This window comes from Vipera ursinii (assembly GCF_947247035.1).
Source record: "Vipera ursinii genome assembly, chromosome: 2".
Lineage (NCBI taxonomy): Eukaryota > Metazoa > Chordata > Lepidosauria > Squamata > Viperidae > Vipera > Vipera ursinii.
In genome coordinates this window covers 108,760,306-108,782,336 of record NC_139513.1, presented here as the reverse complement: position 1 = coordinate 108,782,336, position 22,031 = coordinate 108,760,306, and the positions used below count along the sequence as shown (strand labels likewise).

General features: G+C 39.6%; 1 protein-coding gene across 1 annotated transcript in view; it reads right to left on the bottom strand.

Moving 5' to 3' along the window:
• The window catches only part of LOC310636901 (transitional endoplasmic reticulum ATPase-like), a 28,097-nt gene extending 26,173 nt beyond the window's left edge, over positions 1-1,924 (bottom strand). The window contains exon 1 of the mRNA XM_083357052.1: positions 1,695-1,924. Within this exon, the coding sequence (XP_083213178.1) occupies positions 1,695-1,714 (20 nt within the window). The 5' untranslated portion in view covers positions 1,715-1,924. The remainder of the gene's footprint in view (positions 1-1,694) is intronic.
• Positions 1,925-22,031: the final 20,107 nt, after the last annotated feature.

The following is a 22,031-nucleotide window of genomic DNA, read 5'->3' as shown; positions in this document are numbered from 1 at the left end:
CTAAGAAATAAATATAGCTTGAAATTCAAATGATATGTGTCTGTGAGAGAATTCTCCCCTCTCCAACCAAATTCATGTTTTAAATATTGCAGGCTTTTTGCAAGAGATGACTTTGATAACCAAAATGTATCTAATATATTATGCTAAGCCAGATTTTTTAACCAATTTTTTGACTGTCATAGTTTAGTTTTCATAACAAATCATCACAGGTGGGTTTATACATTTATTAAAATCAATTAATCAATCAAATTAAATATATGATGGTATACAATATGACAATCCAAACAATGAAAGTTGCTGCTGGAATGATGATTTGAAGGCTAGGGAAATTAGTTATCTCCCCCAAAATGCAACATTAAAGAAAAACATTGGATTCAGCACAAGAGTCACAATAACTAAGCACTTACTGCTGAGTGGTTTGACAGCTTAAATACTAGTTACCTAGCAAAAAGAATAGGCTATTTCAGGTACAGCTTACCAGTCAAAATGTTTTGTGCAGCTATCCTTTCCAAATATAAGTGTTTGTTTGTTTGCTTGTTATTAGGAAAGAAAAAGTAAGGAAACAAGGGGGTAGGAACAAGAGGATATTTCTGGGCCCCTCTAATAATCCACAGCTAAGGCTGACAACTGCACAAAATAAACCACCTTTTGAAACCACCATAGATTTGCTTCTCATGGCAAATTTCCAAAGGTAGCCACCACCATCCGATGGAAGCAACAGCTTAAAAAAAAACAAATATTTATTTTAGCACTTATGGACAAAAGTCCACTCTGCGATAATGAGATAAAGTGAAATCTCACTTTAGGTGGGTAGGTGCAATTAAAGTGCCTTCAGGAGTTGACAAGACTTTGTGCGGTTCTCCCCCCCCCAAAAAAAAAAAAAAAGTTGAGGGAAGAATAACCTCAAGGCTTCGGGGCAGGTCATATTTCTTTAAAGTCTCAACTCCAAGGCGCATTCCTGCACCTATAAATAACCGGACCGTGCTGACCCTCCTCCGTGCTCCTGTTGTGTGATCATTCTCGGATATCAACGTCAGCTGCCCCCTGCTTGGGTTTCCCCAAACAACTTAAGAGGGAAGCGAGACAGGAAAAACAAAAACAAAAAGGCCCACAACCTGCTTAGAAAATCTCCTACTCATCCCGAGAATCAAGGGCTCAATACCCCACCAGCATTCGCTCAAGCCTATATAACAGGGGTCTTCAAACTTGGCCCTTTGGTGACTCGTGGACTTCAACTCCCAGAATTCCTCAGCCAGGCACGCTGGCTGAAGAATCCTGGGAGTTGAAGTCCACCAGTCACCAAAGGGCCAAGTTTGAAGACTCCTGCTATATAAGAAGCTGCCAATATCCCAGCCCAGCTGAGCAAGCCGCTCACACCTCTCGACTTGGGGGGGGGGAAAGTTTCCGGATCCTGTCCAAACTTTTCTGGGCTGAATCGAGTGTCGGCTCAGGCCCCAAATCGAGCTTTCCCGAATGTTTTCTCTCCCGTCCGCTTCCCCCACCCACCCACCCGCCCCGTCACTCTTTCCAAAGCCAAAGCGACGCAGAGAGGGACGGGTTTGCCGAAAGCGACCCGACAAATATCAGCGCCGGCTCCCCGAACGCCCCTTCCCCTCCGCAGCCTTCTTCGCCTTAAGAAGCGAGAGTAGGGTGGCAAAGGAGAAGGCGCCGACTCCGGCGCTCAGATGACTTACTCCCCTCCCGAGGCAGGCATGACGGCTGTTCCGAGCCCCTTGTCACGTCTGGGCTGCTGATTCCCGTTTTCTTTCCCGCTCGGGCACCCAGGACACGCACACACACACACGGTCGTCCCCTGCTCGGTCTCCCTTCCTCGCTCACGGCGGCTGGGAAATAGATCTACTCCCAGCCGCCCCTCTCTCGGCCTGTTGGCCCGCCCTCTTTCGCCACAGCCGTGCCAAGCCTTTCCCCGGCAGGCTGACGATTGCAGGTGGGGGAGAAGGAAGGCTCGCTTAGCTGATCCTTCAGCCAGCCTCCTGGTTAACCCCGGAATGCCCGTGACGAAGCCCCTCTCTTGTATGAATGGATCGCCGCCGCCGCCGACCGTAGTCGGAAATGGGGACTTGGGAGAACCGAGGACGCCTTCCAAATGATCGCGGGCCGCACAGTGACATTTCACGTTCCCTTGCATAATACGTGACTTATTCCTCTTCTTTCCCCCCCCCCCTCCCCAGCCTCTGGGGCAGGGGTCTTCAAACTTGGCCCTTTTATGACTTGTGGACTTCAACTCCCAGAATTCCTCAGCCAGCAAAGCTGGCTGAGGAATTCTGGGAGTTGAAGTCCACAAGTCATAAAAGGGCCAAGTTTGAAGACCCCTGCTCTGGGGTCTCTCCGGCCGAGGGGCTCGAGGAGCTTTCGCTGCCTTTTTAAAAATGGATGTTTTTGTGGGTTTAAAAACAAGACGCGTAAAGCGAGGCGAGAGGGGGCGAGCTCGAAACCTCCCGCGGGCGATTCTTGCGTACACTGCAGAGGGATCACGTGACGAATGTGACGGAACCAGAAGCAAGTTGTTTTGCCTCGGGTAGGCATTTGGCGGTAGAGAAAAAGCAGCAGCAGCAAAAAAAAAACAACACTTCAATTAAGTCATGCCCCGTGGAGAAAACAAGGCCAACAACGGCAACAGTACGGGCTGACGTACTGCATTCTGGCTATTCTGGGATGTGAAAAATAAGAAAGGAGATCCTGCGTGTCTCCAGGTAGAACGGATTTAGGAATAGTAGGGTAAGGAGTTTGCAATTGCAAGCTTGAAATTCTGTGTCCACCATTTAAAACCTTTGTAAGCCTTTGCACTTATTTGCTGCTTAGTCCAGCACTTATTTGCTGCTTAGTCCAGCGCACTGTAGATTTTTCTGAAGGTGTTCAGTTCCGTAAGAAAAGTCTAAAGAAGTCTTGTTTGGTGCGCTTGCAATATTACGGTAAAAAGGGCTACATAGCTATATCCAAATAGCTGGAGAGCTATTTATTCCTTACAAACCAAAGTTGCTTAATTCTTTGATTATCTTTTTCTATATTTGGAAAATTCAGGCAATCAATAGTTCATAAGGCATTCTTTTATTCCCCCTTTTATAAATCAGTTTTATATAGTTGGTGGATATTACCATTTTCAAGCACTGATGCAAATAATTTCGGTGTAATTTATACAAGGCACTAGAGAATTTTTTATGTGTCATTTTTTTTCTGAATGAATTTCCATAGATTTCATTCTAATCCTGCTGGCTGAAATCCTTTAACTTCTGCTATTATCACTTGTTTCTCTTTTGTCCTGTGGAGAAATAGCCCAACTGACAGGCATGTAAAATCAATGGAATAAATGTCTAGCCTAGATATGAAACTAAATAAATGAATTTGATTAGATTATGATCAGAAACAGATTAAATGGCAAATTGTTTGTAACAAATTGCTAAGTATTTATTACTGTACCATCAGTCTGTCATTTGCCAATGCAGTCAATGGAAGCTATAGCGGCCTAATCTATCACCATATATTTCATGTACAGATATTGTCCTGGTATTCTATTTTTCTCCTCTTAAATAGATTTCCTATGGCAAGAAAAACTTAACTGAGAAAAAATAGGAAAAACTGTAGCTGATTATAATGTCTAGATTTACTGCATGAAGATAAAATGGCTGAGCAGACATTAAAAAATAACCTAAAAGGCAGAGCTTTGAATATTTTGGATTTAAATATGGTTGCATACAAATATTTGATATATTATATATGTAGTTATTATAGACATTGAGCACTTTTTAAAAAAATGTAGCACCAACGCCTAATTATAATTTATGTTCCCAAACTCAACATATTATATAATTATATAATAGTATGCAATTAAACTGCACAATTGTTATACAAATTATGTTATATCATGCTCAATCCGCTATATATTTGCATACCTATATATGTCAATATCACATTCCTAGATCATATATCCATATATCTGAATATAATCAAGATGTAGCCTTTTATTCTTTTAAATTAAAAATACATTTAATAGTGTTTTCTGAGAAAAACACTATCTTTGTGGAACAGGATATACAACTTTGAATTGAGCAAAGCATTAGATTGAATTATTCATGACGCCACAGCTACTGTAGCTATAATAAAAGCCTGGGCAGGCTGTTGGGGGGCAGATTACAGCTTTGGAAAATCCTGCTGGTGAGGTATTTTTTGTGTGATTGAAATCCATCATTTTTAAAAACAATCATTGGATTATGAAGGCCTTCATTACCACTTTAGCTTACAGAAAGCACACTATCAGTTAACTTTATTGTCATCTAGTAGATGCCAATCGAGTTACGTTTGCCCATCTGAGTGTTTATCAAGGTGTGGTCCTTCTGAGAGGTCCACAAAATAAAAATAATTTGCCAGCCTATGCTGAAAAATAATACAATATTAAAATCCCATCAAAAAATTATGAGAAGCATATTGGCAGTGAATGCATCAGTTTTAATTTTTAATATAGTAAATATTGATAAACATAGCCATATAAGCAAAAGCTCTCCTGGGGTTCTTTAATTTTTAAAAATGGGAAGCAGTCCTGAGAGAAAAAAAGTTTAAAAAATACAGGTAGTCCTTGACTTACAACAGTTTGTTTAGTGACCGCTTGAAGTTACAATGGCACTAAAAAAATGACTTAGAATGTTTTTAACACTTATTGACTGTTGCAGCATCTCCATGGTCACATGATCAAAATTCAGACACTTGGCAACTGACTCATATTTATGATGGTTGCAGTGTCCCAGGGTCATGTGATCCCTTTTTGTGACTTTCTGACAAGCAAAATCAATGGGAAAGCTCGATTAACTTAACAACCCGTGTTACTAACTTAACAACTGCAGTGATTCACTTAACAAGCAAGCAAGGTTGTAAAATGGGCAAATTTTACTTAACAACTGCCTTGCTTGGCAACAGAGATTTTGGGCTCAATTGTGGTCATAAATCGAAAACTACTTTATTGGACTTTGTGCCCTTTTAAAATGGTTCCAAACTAGATGTTGTTCTTAAATTACAACCATTTGTTTAGTACTGTTCAAAGTTACAATAGTGCTGAGAAAAGTAACTTACAAATAATCCTCACACAACCATCCCAATGTCTCCATGGTCACATGATCAAAATTCAAATGTTTGGCAACTGGCATTTGCTGTTTGTATTGATGATAGTTGCAGGATCCACAGGTTACATGACTGCCATTTGCAATTTTCCCAGCAAGCTTCTGACAAACAAAGTCAACAATGATTCACAATAATTTAACAAATGCCTTGCTTAGTGACAAAAGTTCAGGATCCAATTATGGTTGTAAGTTGAGGATCACCTGTCAATGAAAATTCTCGGTCATCCAAGTAGAGTTGTCTGAAGATTTTATCTGAAGGTCGAATCATAGCAACTGGACTAATTTTTGTGAGATGTTTCACTGCCCATCCAGGCAGCTTCCTCAGTCAGAGCAAGGCAGTTGGTCAAAGAGTCATTGGAATGTACCAATTCCAACCTCAGGGGTTTCTTCCCCAAAGTGCACTGGAAAATGTCGATAACCCTCAAACAGCCTCGAGGATCACCTGTATTGACTTTAATAATAGTAACTTTTATTTTCCTAAAAGTATGCACGTGATATCCTTTAGACTGCATTAGTGATTTTTTTCGTATTTAAGATTTAAGGAAATGCTCCAACTGTCAATGAAAGCAGATGATTCTTCTCCATCATCTTCGACATTGTCTTTATGATCCAACATTACTGCTTGTATCACACCCAGGTTTACGTTTGAGTAGCTCAGTAGCCTGTTCCAAGAGTGCCCGCTGCATCGGGAAGCTTTATTCCAAAGAAAACCAAGACTGGCAAAATTGCTACAACTCGAATTTCTGCGCCACCTTAATTGCACCAAAACTCCTTTTCCACTTTATGCCTTCGGTCTTGCAATCCGGCAGTGCAGCCTTGCCAAAGTCATCCTCCCCTGAATTCCTCAGGCATGAAGTCCTCAAAAGCTTCCGGGGAAGTCATGGTCTGCAAAAGAAGAATAAATGCTCCTGTTTTGCCATCCAGTTTCTTATAGAGGTGCAAAAGGAACGTACTTTAGGAGAAGGCTGGTTATAAGGAAGGAAATAACAGTTGTCCTCTTTAAATCGGTTAAACTTGAAGGACATCTCGTTTGACTTCAGGACCCCCGCTGTCCCCTTTTCTCTTGCGCGGGGTGAGAAATGGATGGAGGATGTGGGACTACTCGAAAAGCTTTACATTGGTGTCAAAGAACAGCGCACTAACCTCTATGTGAAATGGCTGAATTCAGGGATTGGTATTATTAAAGACTGTGTAACAGGGGGGAAAAAGAAAGTAGATGATTCACATCACTGTTTTGTGATTTGTTATTTTTATTACCAAAAAATTGTGTGGAAAGAGAAAGCCTTTCCTTCTCAGCTAGCCAGAGGTTTATGTAAATTATATTGCCAGTTTTTGTTTTGATAACTAATTTCTTCTGTTTATTCTCTGTCACTGTCTAAAATGCCTATGTGGAGAGGAGAAAAATGCATTCGGCTCTTGGCACTTGGCATAACCAGATGGCATTCTATGAAAAAAAGCAATAGAGAGGGTGCAGCCAAGCCAACACTGACTGTTCAAGCTGTTTGGTGCTCTGAGATGCAAATTTTAAAAGCCCAGGACTAAAATCAGTCAGTCTAGGTGAACTGGGAAATTATTGCCTTCAAATTGCTTGGCTAAAGGGAAAGAAATGGAAAAAATCTGAATGATTTCCCAAACACTGGCTTGCTTCTGTTAGGTCTACTGCAATGTCATTGGTAGATAAACTAGGAAGACTGTCTTATCTGAGTCTGTACATGCTGCATACTGGAACAAGACTTATTTTAGGGGGGAAAATGCTCTTCTGTTATAAGCTTGCTTTAAGGCTTGCTGTATGTTCAGCAATATCTGGTATTTGCTTTTGGTATGGTATTATTCCCCTTCATGGATTACTGCCTTGTCGTGGTGAAGGGGCTTGCGTAATTTAAGGAAGCTATGAGCTATGCCGTGCAGGGCTACCCAAGACGGACAGGTCATAGAGAGTTCTGACAAAACGTGTTCCACTGGAGAAGGAAATGGCAACCCACTCCAGTATCTTTGCCATGAAAACCCTATGGACAGTACCAAAAGGCAAAACAATATGATGCTGGAAGATGAGCCCCTCAGGTCAGAAGGTGCCCAGTATGCTACTGGGGAAGAACAGAGGGCTATTACTAGTAGCGCCAGAAAGAATGAAGCGACTGGGCCAAAGCTGAAAGCACGCTCAGTTGTGGATGTGTCTGGTGGTGAAAGGAAAGTCCAATGCTGTAAAGATTTTTTCTCCATAGGAACTTGGAATGTAAGATCCATGAATCAAAGCAAGCTGGACTTGGTCAACCAAGAGATGACTGAACATCGACATTTTAGGAATCAGCAAACTAAAATGGACAGGAATGGGTGAATTTAATTCAGATGACCATCAGGTATACTACTGCAAGCAAGAATCCCTCAGAAGAAATGAAGTAGCCTTCATAGTCAATAAAAGAGTAGGAAAAGCAATACTGGGATACAATCCCCAAAATGACAGAATGATCTCAGTTTGAATCCAAGGCAAACCATTTAATATCACAGTAGTCCAAGTCTATGCCCCAACCACCAGTGCTGAAGAGGATGAAATTGACCAGTTCTATGAAGCCCTACAGCACCTTATAGAACTAACACCAAAAAATGATGTACTTATCGGGGGGATTGGAATGTTAAAGTAGGAAGCCAAAAGATAACCGGAATAACAGGCAAGTTTGGCCTTGGAGTACAAAATGAAGCAGGGCACAGGCTGATAGAATTTTGTCAAGAGAATACGATGGTCATAGCAAACACTCTTTTCCAACAACCCAAGAGACGGCTCTACACATGGACATCACCAGACAGTCAACACAGAAATCAGATTGACTATGTGCTCTGCAGCCAAAGATGGAGAAGCTCTATACAGTCAGTAAAAACAAGACCAGGAGCTGACTGTGGCTCAGACCATGAGCTTCTCACTGCAAAGTTTAGGCTTAAACTGAAGAAAGTAGGGAAAAGCACTAGGTCACTCAGGTATGAATTAAATCATATCCCTGTTGAATATACAGTAGAGGTGACAAATAGATTTAAGGAATTAGATCTGATAGAGCACCTGAAGAACTATGGACAGAGGTTCACAACATTGTACAAGAGGTTGCAACTAAAATCATCCCAAAGAAAAAGAAATGCAAGAAAGCAAAATGATTGTCTGAGGAAGCTTTGCAAATAGCTGAGGAAAGGAGGGAAGCAAAAGGCAAGGGAGAAAAAGAAAGATACACCCAATTGAATGCAGAATTCCAGAGAATAGCTAGAAGAGATAAGAATGCCTTCTTAAATGAACAGTGCAAAGAAATAGAAGAAAACAGTAGAATAGGGAGGACCAGAGATCTCTTCAAGAAAATTGGAGAGATGAAGGGAACGTTTCATGCAAAAATGGGCATGATAAAGGACCAAAATGGCAGGGACCTAACAGAGGCAGAAGAGATTAAGAAGAGGTGGCAAAATTACACAGAAGAACTATACAAGAACGAGCTTAATGTCCCTGATAACCAGATGAGGTGGTCACTGACCTCGAGCCAGACATCCTAGAATGTGAAGTGGGCCTTAGAAAAGCTGAGCAACAACAAAGCTAGTGGAGGTGACAGTATTCCAGCTGAGCTATTCAAAATCTTAGAAGACGATGCAATAAGAGTGCTACACTCAATTTGCCAGTAAATTTGGAAAACTCAACAGTGGCCACAGGATTGGAAAAGATCAGTTTACATTCCAATTCCAAAGAAAGGCAGTGCCAAAGAATGTTCAAACTATCGCACCATTGCACTCATTTCACATGCTAGTAAAGTAATGCTTATAATGCAACAAGCTAGACTCCAGCAGTATGTGGATCGACAACTATCAGACGTACAGGCAGGATTTCGAAGAGGCAGAGGAACTAGAGATCAAATTGCCAACATATGCTGGATCATGGAGAAAGCTAGAGAGTTCCAGAAAAACATCTACTTCTGCTTCATTGACTATGCTAAAGCCTTTGATTGTGTGGATCACAACAAACTGTGGCAAGTTCTTAAAGAAATGGGAGTACCAGACCATCTTATTTGTCTCTTGAGAAACCTATATGCGGGCCAAGAAGCAACAGTGAGAACTGGACACGGAACCACTGATTGGTTCAAAATTGGGAAAGGAGTCCGGCAAGGCTGTATACTGTTGCCCTGCCTATTTAACTTATATACAGAGCACATCATGAGAAAGGCAGGGCTAGATGAATCAAAAGTTGGAATTAAGATTGCCGGGAGAAATATCAACAACCTAAGATATGCAGATGATACCACTCTAATGGCAGTAAGTGAAGAGGAACTAAAGAGCCTCTTGTTGCGAGTGAAGAAGGAGAGTGCAAAAGTTGGGTTGAAACTAAACATTAAGAAAACCAAGATCATGGCACCCGGCCCTCTCAATTCCTGGCAAATAGATGGGGAAGAAATGGAGTTAGGGACAGATTTTATTTTCCTGGGCTCCAAGATCACCGCAGACGGGGACTGCAGCCAAGAAATTAAAAGATGTTTGCTTCTGGGGAGGAAAGCCATGGCAAATCTAGACAGCACACTAAAAAGCAGAGACATCACCCTGTCAACAAAAGTGCATATAGTAAAGGCTATGGTCTTTCCAGCTGCAATGTATGGCTGTGAAAGTTGGACCATAACAAAGGCTGAGCGCCAAAGAATTGAGGCCTTTGAACTATGGTGCTGGAGAAGACTCCTGTGAGTCCGTTGGACTGCAAGGCGATCAAACCAGTCAGTCCTAGAGGAAATCAACCCTGACTGCTCTTTAGAAGGCCAGATCCTGAAGTTGAAACTCAAATACTTTGGCCACCTAATGAGAAGGAAGGACTCACTGGAGAAGAGCCTTATACTGGGAAAGGTTGAGGGCAAGAGAAGAATGCTTCTTGGCCCGCATATAGGTTTTTCAAGAGACAAATAAGATGGTCTGGTACTCCCATTTCTTTAAGAACTTGCCACAGTTTGTTGTGATCCACAAGAGAATGAGGTGGCTGGATGGAGTCACTGAAGCAGTAGGTGTGAGCTTAAATGGACTCCAGAAGATGGTAGAGGACAGGAAGGCCTGGAGGAACGTTGTCCATGGGGTCGCGATGGGTTGGACACGACATCACAACTAACAACAAATGGTATTATAAAAGATACATGTCTTTTAGAACATTGGATAAAGTTGCTAACCACTTCCACCCACTACATGTATCTTTAAAAAACGGCACATTAATCTCACAAGAAAAATGCTGAGAAGTACAGTGAGCAGAGCAGGGTTTTGGAAAGCACAGCAGGGCACATTTTTCTGATTACCCTAGTCCAGGGGTAGGCAACCTCGGCTCTTTTATGACTCGTGGACTTCAACTCCCAGAATTCCTGAGCCAGCTGGCTCAGGAATTCTGGGAGTTGAAGTCCAGGAGTCATAAAAGAGCTGAGGTTGCCTACCCCTGCCCTAGTCCTAGTGCCCAGCGGGGGACAGTGTAATTGTTCAGTGGGGTCAGCACTCTTCAATGCCATTAGTGTTTGCACTCTCTACTAGTTCTCAAGGACTCAAGAATATGCTTGAGGAAGAGAGTTGACAGATTCTACACATGCAAACAACACACACACACACATACAAACACACACACGTAAATACCCATCATGGTACTAAGGAAGAAATTAAAGTCATGACATAAGGAAATATAACTATAGTTAGTTTACATCAACTCCTTTCACTATATGCGTCTATACCTTCTATCCTTGCAAACTATATTTATTTCCATCTTGTCCATACATTGCCTTTTACATCAATGTCACATACAACTTTCCCCACTAATAGTAAATACAGTATGGGTCCAGTTTGGGCACATTTCAGCCAATATGGCACACAAGTAGAAAAAGAAAAGAACTTAGCTTTACCCCAAGCATGCTCATACTATTTTATACAAAGTAGGATCTCTAATATAGACACTAAATTCCATGACAGTATCCTCTTGCATTTCACATCTTGAAAGCCCAGGCAGTGTAGAAAGCAGAAACATGTATATTTACTAGTTTAATTAAAAGTGTACATTTAGTAGTTGCCCATCAAAATTGAACATCTATACAGTGACCTAATTAGGTCATTCTAAATTTCTTGTACAGTTAGTCCTTGACTTACAACCACAGTTGAGCCCAAAATTTTTGTTGCTAAGTGAGACAGTTATTAAGTGAGTTTTGCCCCATTTTATGACCTTTCTTGCCACAGTTGTTAAGTGAATCACTGCAGTTAAGTTAGTAACGCGGTTGTTAAGTGAATCTGGCTTCTCCATTGACTTTGCTTGTCAGAAGGTCGCACACGGTGACCACATGACCCTGAGTCACTGCATCCTTCATAAATATGAGTCAGTTGCCAAGTGTCTGAATTTTGATCACATGACCATAGGGATGCTGCAATAGTTGAGAATGTGAAAAATGGTCAGAAGTCACTTTTTTCAATGCTGTTGTAACTTCAGTCACTAAATGAATAGTTGTAAGTTGAGGATTATCTGTCTAAGCAATACTAACTTGAATCTGGATCTATAATGCTGTCTTTGACATTGAGTCCATAGTTTTTGAATGCCACTGTGTATAGAATTAGCAATATGTACTGTTGGAATTTATATTTCTTCCAATTTTTGTATGTACCAAAATTCTATGTCATTTTCAAAATTAATTTCTTATTAGTTTGAGATTAAATATGTCCTAGTTCAGTTGTAAGCTGTTTTAGAATTCTAATAGATGAGTTTCCTTGTTAGTCTGATTTACATTACCATGTTTTTCGGTACAATTCTTTGATCCTCTTCTACTCACACTGCTTTTGTTAACTGATTTTATTTTTAATGCAAATAATAGGTTACTGTTAGACTTAGCCTACCATGTATGTTTTGAACTAGTCCTTCAAGTAGAATTGCAGCTTCCAATTACAGGATGTAGCTCTTGCTTTCTGATTTAATTATAGTAGCAAACGCGGGTTTTTACTAAAGAGGAGGCAAAGTAGCAAATTGAAATTGTGAACGTTAAAGCTATTATGACTGATTTAAATATTTCCTTTCCTTTATATTGTCACAGAGGTCACAGAGAAATGGAAGTGGGAATCTCATTCTATTTCTATAAAATGTGTTTTCTGTTCTTTGAAGTCTATAGTAGGGTAATGTAGCCATTAGAGGGTGCCACCTAACAGGAAACAAAAGAAGCTGGAACAGTACATTTCATTTTGGATTTTAACTAGTGTTGCAAGAAAGTTTGCTTTTGTTATTCTCTAAGAATTCTTTCATGCTTTGATTGAATTCACATGCTTTGCTAAGTCATTAAGATCCTTGGTTTTATTTTACTGTGATATACAGGTAGTCTTTGACCACTCATTCAACAACTGTCTGAACAGTGCTGAACAAGTGGTTGTCACAGGTGATTCTTGAAGTTCTGACTGCTTCCGTACTCCTCTAGTCACATGATCACAATCTAGATGCTTGGCAACTAGTTTGCATTTATGATGGTTGCAACATCATCCGGTCACACATTTGTGATCTTCCCTGCTAACTTCCCACAAGAAAAGTCAATTGGGAAGCCAGTAAGGAAGGTTATAAGTTGCTCTAGTAAGTCTCCCTCACCCACTCACCAACACACCCTTCCCCAGCCCTGCTGTGCTCATACAGTGCCTCTCCAACCACACATACCCTCCCCCAGCCAGCAGCAACCAACTCAGGTAGTGCTTGTGTAGTGCTTCAGTCACCCACGTGTCTCTTTTCTCCCTCTCCCACCTGGCAGCAGCCACTTACCTGCCTAACAGCCTGCTTGTGAACCTTCTGTGACTTGCAACTTCCTGCCAGCTTTCCCATTGACTTTGGTTGATAAAAGGAAGGTACGAAGAAGTTTATTTATTTATTTATTATTGGGACTTATATGCCGCCCTATCTCCCGAAGGACTCGGGGCAGCTAACAACAATAAAACACAATAATACAAATGTTTTTAAAAAAGATTAAACTAACAAGCCCCAGTGATAAAATATTAAAAACATTTTTTTTAAAAAAAAAAACCCTATCGTCAGTCCAGGTCAGCCTGATGGAAAAGAAATGTTTTGAGGTCGCGACAAAAGGACCGGAGATCCGGGGCCATCCGGAGCTCAAAGGGAAGCTGATTCCACAGGGCAGGCGCTCCCACAGAGAAGGGCCTCCCCCTGGGGGTCGCCAGCCGACACTGTCTAGCCGACGGCACCCTGAGGAGGCCCTCTCTGTGTGAGCGTACTGGGCGATGGGAAGTCGTTCCTGGCAGCAGACGGTCCTGCTTGCTTAATGACCATGATCCTCGCTTAACCACTGTGATGTAGTCACATGACATCAAGCTTTATGACTGCATTGCTTAACAATGAAAATTTCAGTCCAACTGCAGTTGTAACTTGAGGATTACCTACCTGTATGGACCCAGCCACTGTGGTTCACAAACTAGTCCTTATGATTTAGCATGATGTATGAATCTAGGAATTATGTGGTGATGAGAAAGTAGATCTGTCATATCAGGAATGTGCCAAGGATCCCAGCCTATATTTTAGATGCATGTCCCACTGAAAGTACAGTATGTGTTTTCAAACAACTTCTGTAGTCCATTGCTGATTCAGTCATATTTAATTTTAGCTGAAGTAGTATGAAGTATCAGTAACATATTTAAGAGGATGCAAATATATGTCTTTCTATGTTCAATTCCTGGGAAAATAAAAAGCCAACCCAAAACAATTTTATTTTATGTTGTATACATCAATGAAATAACAAACTATGGTAATAAGTGCAGAGCAGCTCTTAGTTTATTTCTAGCCCTTTCAATAAAAATGTACAATTTTGGCTAAGGAAGAACAAAGAAAAATTCACATTTCCAAACAGTTTTTACATGTTTCACTTTTTCCACTCTTTCTTTCACATGGGCTGATTTTAAACATCTTACTGAGCAACGAAGTGTTTTGTTAGCTAGAATAATGTTTGAACCTAATCACTATGATATATAACCATTTGTATGATATATAACCATTTGCAAACCCTGGATGACTGCAGAGGTACGAACACTCCTGAGAGCCTGGGATTCTGCCTTTAAGGCAGGGGACAGGGACACATACAGAGAGGCCAGGGCAAATCTCAGAAGAGGCATTAGGATGGCAAAACAATAATATAAATACAAGGTGGGAACCACCTATCAGACAACAATCCGAAGCAAGTGTGGCAGGGACTGCAGCACCTAACCAACCACAAGGGCAATACGAGGAACATGGTTAATACCGATGTCTCGTTGGCAGAGGAGCTGAATATCTTCTTCACTCGCTACGAGGTGAAAAGACCAGACCCCGTAGCCTCTCCTGGCCGGCCTTCTGATTCTCAGCCACTCACCCTGTGTGAACACCATGTGAGAGCTCTACTGAAGGCTGTGAATCCCAGCAAAGCTGCAGGCCCAGATGGGGTGCTGGGGATAGTGGTTAGGAATTGTGCTGACCAATTAGCAGGGATCCTGACATTTGCCTGAAATGGTATAGGGTTTCCTGCCTTAGCAGGGGGTTGGACTAGATGACCTCCAAGGTCCCTTCCAACATTATTATTGTTGTTATTGTTATTGTTGTTGTTGTTATTATTATTATTATTATTGACTTGAATTTTTCCCCCTCCATCTGCGATTGGATTAAAGACTTTCTCAGTGACCGGCTACAAACAGTGAGGGTCGGGTCTGTTTTATCCACCCCCCTGAAGCTTTGCACCGGCTTGCCACAGGGCTGCGTGCTTAGCCCCTACCTGTATTCATTGTACATACGATTGTGTATCATCTGAACCATCTACTGCGATAATCAAGTTCGCAGATGATACAACTGTGGTGGGTCTTATTACAGGTGGAGGTGAAACAGCATACAGGGGGGAGGTACAAATACTATCCATATGGTGTTTGGAGAACAACTTGCACCTGAACATCGGCAAGACAAAAGAGATGGTGCTAGACTTCCAGAGGAAAAGAGGAACCTGCCCCACTTTACAAGGGGGGTGGGTGGGCTGTGTGGAGAGAGTTTCCTCCTTTAAATTTCTGGGAGTCTACCTCTGTGAAGATCTTACCTGGAAAGTTAATACAACCCAGGTGGCCAGAAAGGCCCAACAGAGACTCCACTTCCTCAGGGTCTTGCGGAAGAACAGAGTAGAACAACGGCCCAACAGGATGGCCTGGAATTAACTGATGGAACCAGGAGGGTCCCAACCCTGCCAGATAAAACCAGTTGGGCGGATTCTAGTTCTTGCCATGCTGTGCAAAGTCTTACTTACTGAACCCTTCCCTGATCTGAATCTTTGTGCTATACAGGTAGTCCTCGATTTACAACTACGAGTCCAAAAATTCCATTGCTAAGCAAGACAGTTGTTAAATGAGTTTTGCTCCATTTTATGACCTTTCTTGCCACAGTTGTTAAGTGGATCACTGCAGTTATTCAGTTAGTAACACGGTTGTTAAATGGATCTGGCTTCCCCATTGACTTTGCTTGTCAGAAAGTCTCAAAAGGTGACTCTGGAACACTGCAACTGTCATGAATACATGCCAGTTGCCAAGAATTTTGATCATATGACCATAGGGATGCTGCAAAGGTTGTGTGAAAAATGGTCTTGTCACTTTTTTCAGTTCCATTGTGACTTCAAATGGTTATTAAATGTTTGTAAGTTGAGGACTACTCGTACATGCCTAAATATCTATTTATTCCTTTATTTGATCACATGTACAGATTTTGGGAGAAATGGTTCAGAAGTAGCAGAACAAAGGTTCTTGTATTTCTATCTATTTCTGCTTTATTTGATTGTAACGTGATTATTTGTAATATTTAATGAGAAGATAGTTTCATTTGACCTACTTAGAGGTAAACTTGGTGTTATACTTATTAGATTGTTTTATAAAGAATGACTGCCTACAACCTGTTTGTAGATAAATGTTGAAAATAATTGGCACCTATCAACTAAATGCAATAATTAATATATATTAAAACTAACATGTTAAAATATTTAACATTAAAACAAGGGAAATATGCAAATTATCTGCAATAGAGGGCTCAGATAACAAATGATCTCTATCACCTTTTGATTGCTGTTGGCAATGTTCTTCAAATCTAAAGTGAGAACTTGCTTTCTTGAACATGTGTGGATATTACGAACAAAACTATTTTTATACCAAAACAAGGGTAATATTCTAGCTACAGTACTTTTGTCACAAAAGTGAGGCTTTTAATCTGTATGAATTATTCTGAAATTATATATTATCAAAATCACTTCAAATTAATGATCACATTTTATAGATTAATTTTATTCAGAAATTGAATCTCTTACATCCAGTTGTACCTCCCTTCCTTTTTATAAAGCCATTCAACTCAAAATTATTCTAGGTGGTATACACTTCGAAGACTTATAATAAAAATAAAGGTGATAATTAAGGGACATACCTCAACAGTCAACACAATAACACTCAAGGGACACTTATTCTAGCTAACTCAGTGTCTGGAGGAAACAGCCAAGTCTTTAAGATCTATAAGGGATAACAGAAAGGGGCTCACCATGCTGGATGACGATGGTGGAGACTGTCATTCAATATACTTACTCAGGATAGAGGACAGTGGCTTTAAATCTATGTCAGTTACTATAACAATCATTGGCATGTAGGTAGCTCTACCTGTATTCTTTTGTTCCTTCCTAAGACATGTGCTGTCACTAATCTCAAAGAGCAGAAATATTTCAGATATTCTTTTTTTCCTGCACTCCTTTAGCTTTCCTATATCCTGGACTTGTGGTAGTTTGCAAATAATTTGGATTCATTTTTAATGAATAATTGGAAGATTAATCTACATCAGGGGCGTCAAACTGCTGTCCCGTGGGCCGGATGCATCGTGACGAAACGCGCCCACCCCATTGCTGGCAATAGGGAAAAAGTTCCAATACATCGCACAATATCACGTGACATCGCAAATTTGACATGTCTGATCTACATAAAAGGGCTACTATTGGTTGAGAAAATTGATTAACTGAGTGGAGACATATATTTTAATACATGTTCAAGAATTGCTGTCTCCTTAAAGCTTGGAGTACAGCTTGAGGTACTCCTGAATTTGGCTTTGTTCCCTATGCGTTATTAAGAGCCTCTGCTGATTTAACATTTTTTTCTGACATAATAGCTGCCCCTTGACTTGGCAAAATTAAAACTGCAATAGAGCGTTATTCATGCTATAGTTATCTTTGTTGGAGTTATTGTTATATTTCTAATGTGCTTCTGAACAGCTCAGAAATTTTAATTGAGTTAGAAAGGTATGCATATGATTGTGTTTATTTTACATATTTTCCTTTTTGCTTTCAGTCCCAAGATATCTGTAGTGTTAGAAATTGAAATTAAAAAAGCAAAGCAAGAAAGGCAAAAAGAATTGGATTAATTTAAAAAAATATATCGGATCAGAAGGATTATAAAACAGATTTAAGATCAGTGAAATTATTTTATTTTGCCACTCCGCTGAAACAGGAGGGAAGCAATTAAACTTTTGGGAGTGTTTCATGAGCATACTACTGAGCAGTTTGTTTTCTTTTTTTTTATTAAAAAGTTTTACAATACATTTTCAAACACAAAAAACTCCCTCCTCCCCAAGCAGTTTGTTTTCATAAGTATACTTTTAGAGGTAAAAGAGAAAGACGTCAGATAATGAATGAAATGCATGTAGAAAAAAGTGAAATAAAATTATTCCAAGTTGCTTAGAACTTTCAGTTTTAATTGTAGGGTAATAGCTGTTACTTAACCTGAAAACAATGTGAAGATAGCACAAAAGAGATCAGATATAAATACAGTGAAATGAATATATTTATTTATCCATACAATGTGGATGTGTTATTTCTGCCCATATTTGAAAGGTCGATATAAACATTTTTTCAATAAGCCCTTTGAGATATGTTGTATAATATTATCAAACATCTTTTTACAGCTGTTTTATTCTGCAGCTATTACTTTTATTTTTTGCTATAAAATTGTGCAATACTCTGCTTTACTGTAAGCTACAATATTGCATTTTACTACTTTACTTACAAGTCAAGCTGTGACGCTATGGAAATACCTCAAGACAAAAATAAATTTTACAAGTAGATATGATACAATGTGGATTTGGTTTGTGGTAATGGGTATATGACCAGTTCAGTATACTAAAATAACTTATGTAGAAAAGTACATATTTATATTCTTCTTTACATATATACAGTACATTGGCAGACTCCATAATTTGTTTTCTAATTAGAAGAATTAATATAATAATTCATTTTCTAAATAGAAGACAGTGCTCTAGTGAAACTTTTCTGAAATGAGGGTGACTTTTCAAAAGACTTGAAACCTTCACAGTATGAGTGTAGCAAAATAATTCATAGCAAATGTGTTGCTGGAGTTGTCTATTTATAGAAAATCCTGAAGATCAGCACAGTTTGAGATAGCTTGCTAAGAAACTTGGTTCTGTGCTTACGACAAAGGTTTTGATAACTTCCTTATGCCTCTTTCAAGTTGAACTTAATGACTCGTTGGATACATCCATGCAGTTTTCTTGGCAACAATATATTAGTAGTTTGCCATTATGTTCTGCTGGAATGTTTTTCAATTTTCCAAGCTAGACTGCAACCTTGGTAATTATCAACTTTCTTTTTAAAAATGAAGAGGCCCTTATATACAATTATGGGTGAATTGATTTTGACAGTTAATAGTATATAATTAGTTATACAAACTTAAATATATTCAGTACAATTCTACGACAATATAGTCAAATACACTGATTTAAATCCTTTTAGACAAACCTTATTGTTCAAATCTATGTTAGTTGTAGATTTGATTTGTTCCAGTTCCTTGGTGAAATGATTTGATTCAAAATTTGTAAGGGGAATGATCCAAAAATCTGAGGCAAACCTACATTAATCACTAATGTAGATTTGAACAATGAGGTTTGCCTAAAAGGATTTAAATTTTATATAGTTTTTTTCAAAAAAACCCTTTGTTATTGATGGTGGTAAAGACAAGCAGTCATAAGTTACAGTTTGCTATTTTCTTTCCCATAAGAGATTCATCCATAATAAAAAATAAAAGCTTAATGACTTAAGGACCCTGATGTAACTGGTTATTATAATTACAAGAAGCAAACCAAAAATGTTAATCATTCTAACAGAGAAAAGGGGAACTATGGCCGCTTTATGACTTGTGGACTTCAAGTCCACAAGTCTTAAAGGGGCCATAGTTCCCCAGCCCTGATCTAACACATTAGCCTTGCATACTTTGTAAGGTGTTCAGTATTATTACTATAAATATAATTATAAAGCCAGAATGCAAAATGAAGCATAAACTTGCTTGTGGATTAGGAATTTGTTTCCTGGCAGCCTGTCCTTTTCTAAGGAATTGTGATCTGTTGAGTCAAATTTAAACTCTGCCTTTTTATTTTCAAGGTAGGATGTTAATTTAAGGAAGAATTGGAATGTATAGAGTGTTGATGCAAAAATGAAACAGATTTAACATACAGTATGTGTAATCCTACAAATATGTGTTGACTGAATGCAAGTTATTTTAATAGCTTGATTACAGTTCATGAACCTGTATACTTGGCTCAATCATGCAATCAAAGTTGATTAGTTTTGCTTCATGTTAAACTGATTACTTTATATTTTAGAGCCTTTTTCCATTTAGCTTCTATTCCTGGAATCATCACCATTACATAAGGACTCATCCCTTGAAGTTTTAAAAGCCCCCCCTTTTTTGCAGAAATTCTGTGAAGCTACTAAAGCAGACGTGTCAAACACAAGGCCCGGGGGCGGATCTGGCCCGCAAAGTGGTTTCATGCGGCCCCGAAGCCACCCTGGAAACAGTGAGGGAACGGCCCCCACTGCCTTGGCCCTGGCCCAGAGACCCTCCTTCTGCCAGAGACCCTCAGATCTGTCCCACTTCTGCCCAGGCCCACATAGGCACCCTTGATGCAAATGATGTAGAGCTGTCCACGCCCACCCAGTAGGCCATACGCACTATAGCCACGCCCACCCAGTAGGCCACACCCACCCGGCCCCGAGGGCAATTGCAATGCTGATGCAGCCCTCAATGAAATTGAGTTTGACACCCCTGAGATAGAGAAACAAAGGTCCGTGATTTTTAGCCAACTTTTTATCAATCGGTCCCAAAAAAACATATCTGGCTACAGTTAAAATTTAAAATCTTCTGAATTAATGTATGTATTTGAATCCAATTTTTTCAGCTTTTTTACCTATCCACCAAGAGTAATTAAAAAGTCCCCTTATTCACATTTCCAGCATAAATGTGAAATACCTTTATACTTTAGACAATTTTTCCAGTGTCAAATACCAACATCATTTTATAAAAATTAAGGCTATAATGTAATATGAATTTCAGTCTTTTCATCTGTATGCTGATTTTCTTTTGAATTGATGCATTTTTATTTTTTTTTATTATGTTATGAGCCACCTGGAGTATTTGGACACCACTACTGAATAAAGTAGAAAGCAGATGACAAGGTTATGTCAAAAGCAGAATTAAAAAATAATTAAATTTTTAAATTTAATCTGAATTTGAAAGAAAAATCTTCTGGAACAAAGTGTAGGGGGTTGGGTTCCCCCATCCTTAACTCAGGGGTGTCAAATGTGTCTTTTAATAATGAACATAAAAAAGTCAAAATTTTACTTGCAATGACCTAGCTGCCATTTTGACTTTTTTGACCTAAGTTGACAAAATGCAAGGACTTTGGCCAAATGAGCATGCAGTATTACCAATGCATGGGGTAGACAGATTTCCACAACTTACTTTATAGCCCAATTATTATTATTTGAACATAGCAATTTTGTTATTATATGTCACAGGATTTATTTAAAGGAACTGCGATCAAGTGCAACCATTTATTTTATTTTATTTTATTTTTTATTAAATTTATATACTGCCCTTTCCCGAAGGACTCAGGGCGGTTTACAGGGTACTTTGCAGACAATAAATACAATTTGCATACTATACAATCTGCATACAATGAAAAGCATACAGCGGTGGGTTGTAGGCTGGGTTGTTTCATCAGCTGAAATTTATTCCCTTCCAATGCCATCATCTTTTGTATTTATATTGGAGATTTTGCATTGCAAACTGCAGTTTCTCCTTCAAAGGGGAGAATGTACTTGTGTAGAGCAGTTGCCCTCTCAGGAAAATCCAGCAGACAATCGCTTTGACTTGAGAAGCTTTTCCAGAAAGTCAGAGCAAAAGTTGGGCTATCTTTCCTTTTTTTTCCTGCAATTCACTCAACCATTACAAGTTTTGCATGCAACCCACTAAACCATTATTAGAGTTTGCAATTTTCTTTACTGAAACTGCCGCTTTGGAAAATATTGGTCCGGGCTGGAATGTTCAAATAGAAACTGGGGGGTGGGGGGAGAACAGTTTAAAAGTCAAACGCCAGCTCCTGAAATAAAATGTGCTACAAGGTTGGAACGACTTACAAACTAGTATAAATACGATTTCATTGTAGCAGTCAGGAGATCTGGCTGGAAATGTCCCTTCGAGATACTTAAGAAAGTTTTCTCCCTCGAGTCCCCCCTTTCATTTTGAAGTTGGTATAGTCCTGAAGTTTATATTGCTTGCTGCAGAGCCAGCTCCGTTCATTTCAGAGGTGGGGGGGGTGGAGGAGGAGGAGGAGGAAATGTACGATGTTCGTTTCGTTCAAACAATCGCTTTTTATTTTCCTGTTGCGTTAGGGGCCAGCTTTTGCAATTCCCTTTAGTTTTTTCCCCGGTTTATTCTGTGGTGGGGGTTGTATCGAGAGAGCCTGATATATCTATTAAGAAAATATTTTTTTCTATAGCTTTTCTTTCCGAACGCTCGGTCTCCATTAGTGGGAATTTATCTTAGTTAAAAGTGGAAGGAGAAAAGGCTTTTTATAAA